We start from the raw sequence: 15,266 nt of genomic DNA, 5'->3' as shown, positions 1-15,266 counted from the left end.
AATGTTCATTAAGAATTGATTAGAAAATATTGTTAAAAATTCATTAATAAATAATATTGTACAAATTATATGTACGGAAAGTAAATTCCCTTCCTTTCCGCTTCCCTTTTAAAATGAACCACTCCCTTCCTTCCTTCCTTTTCTTTTCTGTTAAGTGTAGATTATATTCTACATATACTAATGTGCGCATGCGCATTTTTTCCCCTTCCTCTTTCATTCTTTCCTTCCATCTTTCCTTTTCTTCTTTTTCGTTAAATTATAAATATTTCACTTAAATTGTGAAACACACGCATAAAAAGAGAAAGGGGAAGGATGGGGGAGCATCGTCCCTACATCGTCGTCGATCTCCCATACATATATGTACACACATTTACAAAACATTCCCCCCCAAAAAAATGTGACGTCTATCATGTGTGGTATAATACGTTCCTCTCCCCTACATCGTCGTCGTCTCCACATTGTTCCAGATTTGTACACATTTACAAAAGATTCCCCCCCCAAAAAAGGGGGAAAGCAATGTTTCCCCCACTACAACCTCTTAAAAGAGAAAGGGATGGAGGATGTTCCCACACTACAACCATCTCCTAAAAAGGGGGACAGGGGACTATGTGTTACCACTACAACCACCTCCTAAAGGGGGGAGAAGGGAAGGTTTCCACTACTACTACCTCCTAAAAGGAGGAAAGGATGGGGGATGTTTCCGACACAACCTTCTACGTATATATGTGGTGCTGTTCCTACTTACCTATGTGTACAACTCCCCACAGGGGACCCCCTTTTTTCATGGTGCCATTCCTCCTCCTCATCCCCATCGACATGTCGGGGGTGGGTGGAGGTATTGATTGTGTCCAATCCATACCAGTTCAATCCATACAAGTTCAATGTACACCAGTCTTATACATGTTGGTATGGATAGGCTAAGGACAGGCTAAACGGAGCACCTACTTTCAGCACCTGCACTTCCTGTGAAAGGAAGGGAAATTTTTTGTTCATTAAAGGGGTGTTTGGATAGTGGTGAATGGTAGATGCATTGCACTGCACTAGCACTATGCGTGGGCACATTATTATCTAACCCCATCATATAGTGCACGACTCCGTATGGAAAGATTTGTCTAACGAGGAACGTTGTTAGATGGTACATGGAAGGGAAGGCCGTTAGGTGGTCGGTTGAAGGAAGGTTGTTAGGTGTTATATGGAAGAAAGGTTGCGTTAGGCCTGGAAGGAAGGTGGTGCTAGGTGGGTGGTAGGTGGGTTGTTAGGTGTGTGGTAGGTGGGTTGTTAGGTGGGTGATAGGTGGGTTGTTAGTTGGGTGGAAGAAAGGTTGGTAGGGATGTCAGGGTGGTAGAATGGTGTTAGGGTGGTAGGTGGGAAGTTAGTTGTTAGATAGTAGGTGGGTCGAAGGAAGGTTGTTAGGAGTGGTGGTGGGTGGTGTTAAGGATGATTGTTAGGTGGGTTATTAGGGTGGTGGAAGGAAGGTTGTTAGGAGTGGTGGTGGGTGGTGTTAAGGATGATTGTTAGGTGGGTTATTAGGGTGGTGGAAGAAAAGTTGTTAGCTGGTAGCGTGGTAGGTGGGTTGTTAGTGGTGGTGGAAGGAAGCTTGTTAGATGGTAGGTGGAAGGGTTGTTAGGTGGTAGGGTGCTAGGAAGGTTACTAGGTAGTACATGGGTCGAAGGAACGTTGTTAGGGGGTGGTAGAATGATGTTGTTAGGGTTATGGAATGATGTTGTTAGGGGTAGTAGAATGATGTTGTTAGGGGTAGTAGAATGATGTTGTTAGGGGTGGTAGAATGATGTTGTCAGGGTGGTAGGAAGGTTGTTAGGGGGTGGTAGAATGATGTTGTTAGGGTTATGGAATGATGTTGTTAGGGGTAGTAGAATGATGTTGTTAGGGGTAGTAGAATGATGTTGTTAGGGGTGGTAGAATGATGTTGTTAGGGTGGTAGGAAGGTTGTTAGGGGTGGTAGGAAGGTTGTTAGGGGTGGTAGGAAGGTTGTTAGGGGTGGTAGGAAGGTTGTTAGGGGTGGTAGGAAGGTTGTTAGGGGTGGTAGGAAGGTTATTAGGGGTGGTAGGAAGGTTGTTAGGGGTGGTAGGAAGGTTACTAGGTAGTACATGGGTCGAAGGAACGTTGTTAGGGGGTGGTAGAATGATGTTGTTAGGGTTATGGAATGATGTTGTTAGGGTGGTAGAATGATGTTGTTAGGATGTTAAAATGAAGGTTTAGGGTGTTAGAGTGAAGGTTCCCGTTATTAGAATGATGATTTCGGGCTGTTGCAATGAAGGTTCGGGATATTAAAGTGAAGCTTCAGATTGTGGGAATATGTTTAAGGTTAGGGAATAAGGTTTTTTTTCTAGCTTATGGAATAACAATATGGCCTGGTATTTAGCTTATTAGAGGAATATTCTTTTTGTTAAGGAAAAAGGAATAAGGAAGGAGCAAAAAAAAAAAAAAAAGAAAGAGTGGAAAAAAAAAAGCAATGAAAGAAAGAAGTGTCAAGAAAGAATGTGAAATCCATATAGGAGAGAACGGAAGGTTGTATGGAAGAGTTTTTTTTGCTTTAATTTTTTTTCTTTAGAGAAATAGAAAAAGAAAATGAATGAAAGAGAAGAAAAGAATTTAGAGAAGATAGAAAAAAGCAAAAAGAAGGAAAAAAGAATAATGAATGAAGGAAGGAAAAAGAAAAAGAAGAAAAGAAAGAAAAAAAAGGAGGTTGCAGTGTATGGGAGTAGGTTTAAGGTTATGAGAACAGGGTTCAGGGTGTGGGGGTAAGGTTCTTTTCTAGGTCATTTCAACAACATTATGGCCTACGGCTTAGCCCCTTAGAGGTGGGAAGGGGAAGAAGGATAAGGAAGAATGAAAGATAGGAAGGTAATAAAAGGAAGGAAAGGAAAAAAAGGAAGGAAAAAAGAAGGAAAGTAAAGAAGATTAGGAAGAAGGAATAAGAAGGAGAGTTGTGTTCGGTATTAGAGTGAAGGTTCAGGGTGTATGAGTAGGGTTCCGAGTGTTAGAGTAGGGTACAGGTTGTTACAATGAAGGGTTCCGGGTATTAGAGTGAAGGGTTCCGGGTGTTAGAATGATGGTTTAGCGGTGTTAGAATGAAGGGTTGCGGGTGTTAGAATGATGGTTTAGCGGTGTTACAATAAAGGGTTCAGGGTGTTAGAATGAATGTTTAGGGTGTGGGAGTAGGGTTCCTTTCGTGAGAGTAAGGTTCCATTTGTGAGAGTAGTGTTCATGGTGTGGGGATAAGGTTTTTTTCTAGGTTATGGAGATACAGTGTGGAATGGTACTTAGCTACTTAAGGGGGAGATGGTGAAGGAAGATAAGGAAGAAGGAATGTAAAGAAGATTAGGAAGAAGGAAGAAGAAGGAGTGTTGTATTGGGTATTAGGGTGAATGGATCAGGCTGTAGGAGTGGGGTTTCGGGTATTGGAATGAAGGGTTCAGGGTGTTAGAATAAGGGTTCAGTGTGTGAGTGTAGGGTTTAAGGGTGTTAAAATAGAGGTTTCAGGTTTTGGGTATAGGATTATGGGTATTAAGTTGAAGATTCCGAGTGCAGGAGTTGGATTTAGGGTTTAGTGTTCAGCTTTTAGTGTATGGAAATTGGATTTCGGATTTATGTTTAATGTGTATGGGTATATGAATTGGATTTCGGTTTTCGGATTTAGGTATAATAATAAGGTTATTTTCGGTTTTTGAGCAACACTATGATCTGGTATTTAGCATCTAATGTAGTAAAAAAAAAAAAAAAAAAAAAAAAGCAATAAAAAAAATGGAAAAAATGAAAAAGAAGGAAGAAAGAAAAAAAGAATTCAGGAATAAAGAAGGATCAATGGGTGTATGTACGTTCTCTGTGTAGACAGTATATGCATAGTACTTAATGATGAGTAATGTTATTATTGCATTCTTAATTTGATAAGCAAAAAAATTTCATTGAATAGAGTGAAAGGAACAAAATGAGCACACACAGAACATGGAACAGTTTAAGGAGTAGTTGGAGAACGGAAAAGGGGGGCGGGAATGTAAAATGGATTATATTGTTCTTATGGAACCATAAATAGGCATTTCGTACATTAATTATTGTCCTGATGAGTATATGAATTAAAGAACAACGGAAAGGAAAGTGTGCGTGTACGTGCTTTTTTTCCTGTAGGATCCTCCAATAGGATTAATAGAGGGGTTTTTTAAAGAATTCAAGGATGAGATAAGTAGCAATATTAATAATGATGAGGATACATTATATACGTTCTGTGAAAAGAAGGTTGGAGATGGTGTAATACGCGACATGTCAAAACATAAGGATTTATGCCACTTTCTTAGGGGAACAATAAATATGCTCTATAACCATGGGGACGAATATAAATCTACGAATATAGAACATAACATGAAATATTATCTGCGCTGTTTCGTATTGAAAATATGGATATCAATGTTACAGTGGAATAATTGTCATACAGTGGACATTATTAAATACTTACTGCACGCAATGAATGAAATAAACAGAACTTTAATAAAGGACACGACGTCTACTGAATGTCTGCTCGAAACTAAGGATGTTGTTTTTGTAGAAGAGAAAAGCATCCTATATAAAGGTTTTAATTGGTTAACGGAAAATGCAGATATTAAGCGTAGGTACGAAAATATACCTTCAAGGAATGATTGTAATGAGAAAGATAGAAAGACAGAACTAACAAGGGAAGATGATAACGAATATGCAGAAGTGGATGAAAATGTGAGAAGAATATTTGGTGCACTGGACGAAATAGCACAACAGGTAGTCCCACCTACCAACGACCTAACAACCGGCCTACAACCACCACAACAACCACAAAAACAAGACGGGAAAATCGCTAATGCAAAATCCGTGGGTTCACCATTCTTCATGAAATTACTGCTAAGTTTGTTACGGGCAAGGACTGGCGTGGACAGGAAAAACATAAATGTAAGGGACCTTAAAAATAAGAATAAGGAATAGTAATATGGAAGTTATATTAATGAAGAATAATTCATAGTATACTTTATATAGGAGCAATGCGTATATACACATATGTTTATGATAATTCATTCTACAGGTAGAAGTATGGGAAGATTTAGATACAGTTTTTAAGGATATGATGAAAAATGTAGAGAGCGATGCGGGAAATGATCAAGGGAAGTGTTCCACGTTGAGGGGCGCCAACAAGAACAGGCAAAAAGAGTTATGCAAATTATTATTAAGAATGTTCTACTGGATGGATGGATTCGTGAGAAAAAAGATAGATGGATCGCTCGACCAATGGGAACGGAGTATAAAGGGGGAAGGAAAAATGAACGAAGAGAAATTACAATCTTACTATAGATGCCTGTTAGGAAATGTGATTATAATAAGGATGTTGAGCACACATTGTGACCTGAAAGAAGTAGCAACAACCGTTAGAGATGGTAGGGAAGAAATGAGGCAAAGTGTTGGGGATAGGGGAAGTGGGAATCAATTCTGTAATGAAGTAGATGTCGGGAGTTTAAATTTAGGGGGAAAGTTCATATGGGGTGAAATTAGTGAATGGATAAATAAATATAAGTGGGCAGGGGGGAATGTACATGGGTTACAGGCACGAATAAAAGGAAAGAACAAACTTGACAGAATAGAGAAAGAGGGGCAGCAAGCTTGCTGGAAAAAAAGTGAAAAGGAAAAAAGGGAAAATAGGCGGGAAGCACTGAAAATTTTAGAAATAACAGTCGACGACCTTAAAGACTTGGACATAGGGAAAGACAGTGGCAATTTGCCGAAGGGTGCTCTGGGGAACTTATTGAAGAATGTCGAGGATGCAGTGAATGCCTCACGATTAGCAAGGAACAAAGTCCACGGGGATGGGGAAATAGGGGAGGAATTGAAGCGGGAAGTACAAGCAGCCCTGGAACAAGCCATGGAAAAATTCCTACCAGCACGCCTCATCGATAGACAGAATAAGGATACGCAACTAACGCCGCAGTCACGTCCTGGGCACTCCCAACCAACAGCACCGACAGGTGATCCTTGCGATGGGGACCTTAAGAATCGCTTAGAAGAAGTAACAAATAAATGGGAAACAAATAGAACAGAACATGGACAGAAGCCAACCGAGGTAAGAATCATTACTATACACTTTAATCGCGGTTAATTCAGTGCCTAGTGCTGCTTATGTATACTAGCACAAAAGGGTAGGGCGATCATTAATTTTTATGCATATGCACTGAGTATACACATACATATGTGTTTCCGTCCTCCTTCCTTTGGACAGGCCCAATTTTGGGGGGACATTGATTACCGGGTTAAGATGTTTGCCGAGGACATAACTAAGAATGAAGTAAGTATGGATAGTTATTGTAATAATATTTCAGGGTCAAATGGTAAAACAGTCACTAACAGAGAGAAAGAGGCTTGCAAGTTTATTACTGCAGGATTAAAACATATATACAACACTGGAATAGATAAGAGTGATTTAAATGATGGTAAAAAGAATGAACGTGAGGACGAAAAGAAAAGGAAGGCGGAAGACAACAGGGATTTCAAAAGAACTATTGGATGCCTAATATTAAATGCCTTCGCTGAAAAAGTAAAGGATAAATGTCGTATCTCAGAGGACGACGTGCAAAAAGCATTTACTGCCGGAAAAGGTTTCCAGACAAGTGAGTGTACGGAGGGTAAATGTGATGAATGTAAAAGATATAACTGCACCAAGTACGAAATAAATGGGACAGACCTATGGGAAGGAACAGAAACAAATTCCACGAAGAATGAAGGATTTAAAGAAATAGAGCAGACTCTGGAAGATCTATGTTCTGTAGCAGTCAAACCTGCTGCAGCAGCAAAACCGACCGAAGACGTTCCTCTGGCCAAACCATCGGCAGATGCACCAGCACCAGTAGTACATCCACATACAGGTAAGGAGAAAGATGAGGAAAGTGCATGTAAGGATAATGCTGAAAAAACTAATACTCAGGGTGGTCCCAGTAGTGTCCATATAACTGCAGGGTTTACATCTGCCAAATCCTTGGGAGCAATATCTGATCATACTGACGATGATGACAGTCTTCCCCCAGGTGTTTAGCTCTCTGATATTGGTAAAAATGGAATAACTTTTGAACCCGCTCCTACAGATCCAAGTACCATATCCCAAACTCCAAGCACAGGAACAGACACCCATACTCCTTCTTCAACTGGTGACCAGGAGGGTGTTGCTAAGAAGAATGACAGTGAAACCACTGACAAAACTGATAAAAATGAAGAAATTCGTGAAGAGACCCCAGAATCTTCCGTTCAACCGCTCAAACCTGCTCTTGGTAGAGGTGGTGGTAGTGATGGATCAATTCCAGTTACCCCTTCTCCTGCCGAACTTATTGACATGAAGGACAACCCCGTCCTTCCATACCTTCCTACCATTCCCGTCTTCATTGGTCTTTCTGTCATAATTTGTCTGCTGTTGAAGGTAAAGAAAAGAAAAAAAAAAGAAAGAAAGAAAGAAAGAAAAGAAAGAAGAAAAAAAAAAAGAAGGAAAAAAATGAAGCTTAAGAAAAAGAAAAAGAAAGGAGGAAAGAAATAAAGAAAGAAAGAAAAAAAAAACAAAAACAAAAAAATAAGATAAGAAAAACAGAAAAAAAGAAAAAATGAAAAAAAATAATGGTACATGAATCAGTGCGGAGGTGTGCTGTATTTCGCATTTTAGGGGTGTGTGTGTTGGATTTCGCATTTTAGGGGGTTATGTGTAGGAGGATTTCGCATTTTAGGAGTGCGTTTGTATAGGATTTCGTATTTTAGGGTGTACGTGTAGGACTTCAAACTTGGGTTTGAAGTAGTAATTACTATTGCGTGTGAACAAAACGTTTCACCCCTATTAAAGAAACATTTTTTCCCTGTTTTTTTTTTTTTTTGTAGTACTTTGGAATTCTTCGTAAAAATAGAAAACGTTACAGAAGAGCTCATCATGTACGTGGTCCATCCTTAGAACAGCAGATTGTTGACCCTATGGACGACAAAGATGGTCCACATGAATATACCTTAGTAAAGGAACGCAAACCTCGTTCTACGCTTAAAAAAAGGAGGAAAAAACGTGCTGCTGGTCGTGCTCCTCGTCGTGGTGTACGTCGTCGCCGCATGATTATTGATATTCATTTAGAAGTCTTAGATGAATGTCAAAAGGGCAACCTTCATTCGAGAAAGGAGGACTTTTTTGCCATTTTGGTTCAAGAATTTATGGGAAGTGAATTCATAAAAGGAGAATATGTTACTGAGGAAGATGTTTCTAAGGAACAGGTTCGATGTTCAGATTCCGGGTTTAGGGAGGAAGACTTCGTTCCTAAGGAATATTGTTCTAAGGAACAGGTTCCAAGTTCAGATTCCGGGTTTAGGCAGGAAGACTTTCTTCCTAAGGAGGATGTTCCTAAGAAACAGTTTACTGGGGAAGAGGTTCCAAGTTCAGATTCCGGATATAGGGAGGAAAATTTTGTTCCTAAGGATGAATTTCCTATGGTTGATGTTCCTAAGGAAGAGGTTCAATGTTCAGGGTTCCGGGTTTAGGGTGTATTAACTATTTTTCCTTTTTTTTTTTGTTTTGTGTATGAAAGTGTTTACATGTTCAATGTGTACCTGATATAAGTGGAAGTGAAAAAAAAAATTTTCTTACCCACTTTAGTTTGATTTGTTTGGGGATAAATTTCTTCTTTATTGAAGAATTAAAAAAAATGCTTATTTATTTTGTTACAAAAATTTTAACTTCGTAAATTTTTTTTTCACCATTTTTAAATACACCAATATTTCTTTAAAGATGTCAGCACCTTTCTTTTTTTTTTTTTTTTTCTTCTTTGCGCGCCCCTTTCTGGGAGTATTTTTTCCCTTGATGGAGACTTATTCATACACATACAAATGTAGGAAGGAAAAAAAGGAAAGAAAAAATATGAAGAGAAAAAAAGGAAGGAATAAAAAAAAAAAAAAAAAAAGGAGAAGGAAGGAAAGGAAAAAAAAAAAATTAGCGTTTAAGGGAAAGAAGGGCGAAAAAGGAAGAATGGTCATTTTTGCTTCTGACATTGTATTAATGTCGCACTTCATTATGTTCACGCAGGAAAGGAACATTTCACATTCTAATGTGTGTTACATATAGGATGGTGTTACATTACGATGTGATGTTACATATTTTGATAGCCTATTTTTGGACGACCTGATTCATTATTTCCTTTTGCTCTTGCTCTTCTTTCTCCCCTGTTAGGCTGCTCTGTGTAAGCAGCAGCAGAGCGCAGTGTGGAATTCTCTGTGGGACCTATTGTGGAAGTGTCCGTTGAATCGAATGTTGAACTGTTTTCTGTGAGTGTATCAAATTCATTCCTTGTGGACCTTTTATTTCTTGCTCTTCTTCCTCCATTTCCAGAAGAGTGGTTACCAAACCAAGAAGACCATGGTTTATACTGAAGGGATGGGCGGGTTAAAAGACAAGTTAAAGGAAAAAAACGGTGTTAGAAGGAAGCGAGGTCTAAGAAGGGAAGGAAAGGAAGTGTTCTAAGGAAGGAAAAGGAGGTCTAAGGAAAGGAGGGTCTAAGGAGGAGGAAGGAAGGGGGTCTACGGAGAAGGAAGGAAGGGGATGGTCTAAGGAGGAGGAAGGAAAGGGAGGGTCTAAGGAATGAAATACTATTACTTATATTATTTGGCTCTTTAATTATACGTATTATTTTACCTTATATAAGAGGAATGGTGCACCTATTGTTGCTAAGGTACCAATGATAGATGAAAAAGCCGTGGTGGTGGTAGCATCACGTAACTTCTCCTGGAATGTTTTTAAATTTGCATCTGCAAAATAGCATGTCGTATCTTCCTTCTCTGTTTCTGGAATTTGTGGTGATTTACACTCCATTGCTGTTAGCCTCCCTCTACAGTAAGCTCCGTATGTTAAATAAGAATTCTCACAATACGGATCACTACTTTTTTTACCCTGCCCGCCGGGTTCGCAATATTGTTGTACAGCTTTACATGCTGCTTCAATGTTCTTCTTGTAAGTGGACCACTGTTCGTTACATTGGGGCCAGGTTCCCTCTAAATGACCTTCTATAGCACCACGGTTATGGAAGAAATCGAATATGATTTTTCTTTGTTCGAAAGTTTCTCTTTCAATTTCGTCACAAGTAACTTTACACCTTTGATCTTGATATGTTTCGTTTATTTTTAAACAAACCTTGTTCATTAGGCTCTTGAACTGGTCCCTTCCATTTGTCTCACTTTTCAGTTCGTCCCATATTTGTTCTCCTATCCAATAGTACAAAAAACCGCAGCGGTCACAGTAGGATGGATAACTCTTGTATCTCTTCATTCCCGACACAAAACAGAAGGCACTTTTAATCTGCTCAACAAGATCTGTCATATTTTCGAGTACACCTTCGAGTCCTTCAATATTTTCGGAGGACCTATCTTCACAGTTTCCCATACTATTTTTAAATTCATCATAGAAATTGACTTTCGAAGGTAAACTATTCAAAATTACATCCTACAAGTATATTTAAAGGTATATATGTATTTGTGCATTCCTCCTGTACAACGTATAAAAAATTACATGTGCAGTATGTGCCCCTTTTATGTGCTCCTCTTTGTATTGTACAAAAGAAGGAAAGGAAAGGAAAGGAAAGGAAGTGAAGAAGCAACCCTCACAATATTATATTCCCTTACATCTCCTGCTGACATTGTTATTATGTATTCTTCATATATAGTAAATTTATATGTTATAAAAGGTTGTTTTAAAAGGTTGCGTGTGCTGTATATATTTTAAAGGTTGCGTGTGCTGTATATATTTTAAAGGTTGTGTGTGCTGTTCCCTATATGTGCTGATACAAAATTCATATAGCGTTATTTCTCTTGTTCCTTTAATGAACATATATATTAAAGTGGCAAAAATATAAATTTCTTATTTATTTCCCCTTTCAGCACATGTGTATATATTTCTTAATTCCTTAAAAGGAAAAACTGTATAATATACACATAAATACATATGTACATAAAAATTAATTATATGTATATATAATTATGGTACCATTATAAGGAACTAGGCAAGAAATAAAAAAAAAAAGAAGCAGAATAGATGAGGAGATAAATTTTAAAATTTTATGATATATATATTTTTTGCATTTCATCCATATATATTACCCTTATGATGATGTTACATCTTATTATACATTATACACCTGGTACATTGTACACCTTGTACATTGGAGCATGTATGTTATTATTATTATTTGTACGCTCCTGTTATTGAGTATAGAAGCGTATTTTTTCCTTCAATCAATATTTTAGCATGTATTCTATTCATTTATGTTTTATTGGCACTTAAAGGAGTGTTCAAAAAAAGCATTGTTAAGAAAATATTGTTAACAAATAATTTTAGGAAATACATTGTTCACAGATTCCTCATATATATATATGTAGTATACAGTTCATATATATTTGTACAAGGAGTCACATTCCATCCCTCCCCCTACTCTAATTATATATATATTGCTCAATATTCAGTAAAAAAATATGCATGTGTAAAGTACAGTAAAGGAATATGATCAATAGTATTTGTATAAATGACATGTATAAGAAAACATATACTCGCACATTTTTAATAACATTTTCTGCATTACACTCTTCCTTCCTTCCTTTTTTCATGATGAAGATAACTCTGTTTTTTAACAACTTCCCTTTTTTATTTTCCTTTTCTTCCATTTTTTTATTTTTTAGAGGAAGGGTGAAGGCTGGAGGAATATGGTACAAAAAAAATTGCAATCATTATATACCGAAAAAAAAAAAAAAAAAGAGAGAAGTATATACACATCCTTCTAGTAATAATTCGTAATACACACGCCTATCTCCACCTTCCTCATTCCTTCTTCTTTCTTACATTTATGATTGTTCTGTAATAATAATATTTTCACTCCTTCCCCCTTTTCCTTTTCTTATACCAATGAATACATTATATGCAGCTTCCCTTTCCAAAAAGCACATTATATTATTTGAGCTCTTATCTCCTTCTCATTACAGATTACATTCTACATATGAAAACTGTGCTTCCCTTTCCTCTTCCATTTCATTTTTTTTTCCCATTTATAATAATAGGAGTGGTTCACATTGGTTTAAGGGAAACGTTCAGAGAAGGGTTCATGGAAGGGTTCACATTGGTTTAAGGGAAGGGTTCAAATGGTTCAAAGGATTGTTCACGGGGAAGGTTCAAAGAAGGGTGTTCCAAAGGAAGACTTTTTTCCTAAGGAGGATGTTCCAAAGGAAGGATGCTCCAAAGGAAGGGTGTCCCAAAGGAAGGGTTCATCGAGAAGGTTCACGGGGGAAGGTTCATGGGGAGTTCCATGAGCTTCATATTGTAGCGTGCCACAATATATATGGAGTGTACGAATACTGTGGGGTTATTATTATTTTGGATGTATACGCGTCACTACACGTTAATTGTTGCCATCACTTATATATTTTTCCATTTATGGAAGTTTATGATCATTATAGATAATATGTGAGTGAACATTATTTATACTAATGTGCACGTATACATTTTTTTTTTTATATTGTAATTTGCGTACTGTGCACATGTTACCAAGGAAAGCGTAAAATATGTAATATAGAAGGATAGGAGACAAGTTCGTTTGTCCAACATTAGGACCAAGTTCTGTGCAATACAGTGTTAAACTATACCAACTACTTCTTCCACTTTTGTACGTACACAGAAAAATTGTGATAGAGTACCATGTTCCATACAACTGCGATAGACTACCATGTTTTATACTACTGTGATAGACTACCATGTTTTATACAACTGTGATATTGTACCATGATGTTCCATACAACTGGGATAAAGTACCTTCTATTAGGAATGGTATTCAATAGAGGCTAAATTTTAAATATACACAGATCATCCTACCCTTCTTATAGGATTAGGAACAAATTGTTTACTTTTTTTTTTTTTAATTCCTCTATACTATGAACTACTTCTAAAAGCCTGTTCTTTTTTTTTTTCTCACTTTTTCCACTTTTTCCATACGAACCTGTACGAATACGCCCGCCTTCACCCCCCTTACTTATTAATGGTGGGGTGCGTATACATTTCATTCTGCGAAAAAACACACACACATATATATACATTCCTTAATGAACTTTTGACATGCCATGAGTAGCTTCTTCAATTTATATATGGTAGGTGGGGTGGTCATTCATAGTGCAGTGTAGTTTATTACAGATATTATTATGGATGAAAAGGAAGTTGGAGGGACGGAAAACAGGATTATTCTTTCTTCTTTATATTATTTATGGACATATGTAAGTATGCATACCATTAAATGTAACACATCATTAAATGTATAGAACACATATACATCATTAAATGTATAGAACACAACACATCATTAAATGTAACACGCACATTCGTAATGTAACACCTGAAAAAGGAAAGTCTACCCCCCTCTCTGAAGGGGGGACATATATAAACGCACACGAATACAGTTTCTATATACAGTGTGTGTAAAGGAAAGAAGCAAAAATGACCATTCTTTTTTCCTCCATTCCTTTTTCTTCTTTACTTCTTTTTTTATGTTGTATGAAGGTGCTTATGTTAATGTGTAATTATCATAAGCGAAAAAAAAAATTCCACACTTGCATACTTGCAACTCACATACTTACAACGTACAACTTACAACAATACAACTTATAAGTTGGATTTACAACTTATAATTTGTATGTTATAAGTTATAATTTGTATTTTTTATATTTGGAACGTTGGATGTATTTTTTTCGGGATCGGTAATAATAAAATGCTAGTAGAGCACTAACCATGAGGAAGCCGACAATTGTGAACGTTGCGCGCACTATGGTCTTGGTCTGTGGATCTACATTAAATAGGATTTCAGTGCATTCCCCTGTTCCAAAAGGTTCTACGGAGCTTTTAGAAAGAGAACTTATATTGGTGCTTGTATAATACGGAATGAACAAACCAAGAGCTACCAATGCCAATATAAGTAGTAGTAGGGTTCTATGTTTAAATTTTCCATATTTACATTTGTTATGTAACCTTCGACATTTATCTTTTAGGGTGATATTTTTATTTTGGTTCTTCCTTCTATGTGATAAATCACATGAATTTGCTCCTAAGTTTGAATTTCTAGGTGGTTCTTCATATGGCAAAGTAATTTTAATGGGGTCTTTATCACTTCTACTATAAAGTTGATTTGGCAAGTGTGTTCTTGTACCAATTCCAACACTTGTTGATGATGATACTTCACTACTTGTACTGCTTGAATCTGATGAATCATATGGGTCATATGGGCTGGTTGTTGTTGTTCCTGTTCCATTATTACCATAGCGTGATGATGATGTGCTTAAAGCAATCACCTAACGAAAAAAAAAGAAAAAGGTAAGGAAGCGGTAAGGAACAAATGTGTTCATAATTCATGTGGAGTATATATAAGTATTACGGTTCAAAAAAGAAAAGAAGGAGGAAGGAGGGCGGGGGAAAGGGAAAGATTCCTTCCCTTCCCCTTTCCCCCACCCCGTCTCTTCTTTCCTTTCTTCCTTCACTCAGCAAAAATGAATAAAATATTCATTCATAATCATAACAAAAATGTATGTATGTGTATGTCACAAAATTTAAGAATGCGGTAGTTCTTATCTTACGCGGTGGTTAGGGTATTGCGTCCAAAGGAATAGGGTACAGGTGAGTATTAAATATTTTGCAGAGGTTAAAAGTGCCATCATTTTGCTGTTTTTGCTTTTTTTCTAATATGAAAAATGCTTAAAAGGGGGGAGGGGGCGATGTAATCTTCTTGCTTTTTTTTTTTTTTTTTCTTTAATGTAGATAATGTTTTAATTTAAGCTGTTTTCGCACATGATGAAAGTTTTTGAATATGAATGTGTGTAAGTGTATTTTTCATTCTAAAAAAAAAAAAAAAGAATTTAAATTCATAATAATATACATATATAAAAAAGAATATACATTAAATACAAAATAATGGTCAAAAAAAAAAAAAAAAAAAGAAGAGTATTTCATTTTTTTTTTAATTGCACATATATAATTATAATATTCAAATGTAGTGGGAGTGGTTCGTATTCTTTTTTTTTTTTTCTACAAAGAAAGAAAGAGAAACAGAGCGAAGAAAAAAGTTCGCTCTCTAATTTATAACAGTTCTAACAGTGTAATAAGTACGATTTACTCATATTTTGAGCACATTGCAATTATGCATGTTTATGCGCTCAAAAATTTTTGTTGTTGTTTCAATGTTCCGATATAATGGGTGAATAGAATAGAA

At 36.8% G+C, this 15,266-nt stretch overlaps 1 protein-coding gene across 1 annotated transcript; it reads left to right on the top strand.

Annotated features, from left to right (window-relative positions):
* Positions 1–8,103: 8,103 nt before the first annotated feature.
* Positions 8,104–8,526, top strand: PCOAH_00012710 (SICA antigen; the record flags this gene model as incomplete). The annotated part of the gene is made up of 1 exon (XM_020058080.1): positions 8,104–8,526. One exon carries the CDS (start codon positions 8,104–8,106, stop codon positions 8,524–8,526), a length of 423 nt encoding a protein of 140 aa, XP_019913422.1.
* Positions 8,527–15,266: the final 6,740 nt, after the last annotated feature.

This window comes from Plasmodium coatneyi, chromosome 5 (genome assembly GCF_001680005.1).
Source record: "Plasmodium coatneyi strain Hackeri chromosome 5, complete sequence".
Lineage (NCBI taxonomy): Eukaryota > Apicomplexa > Aconoidasida > Haemosporida > Plasmodiidae > Plasmodium > Plasmodium coatneyi.
Note: the sequence above shows the minus strand (reverse complement) of the source record. Positions and strands in the feature narration are given on the sequence as shown.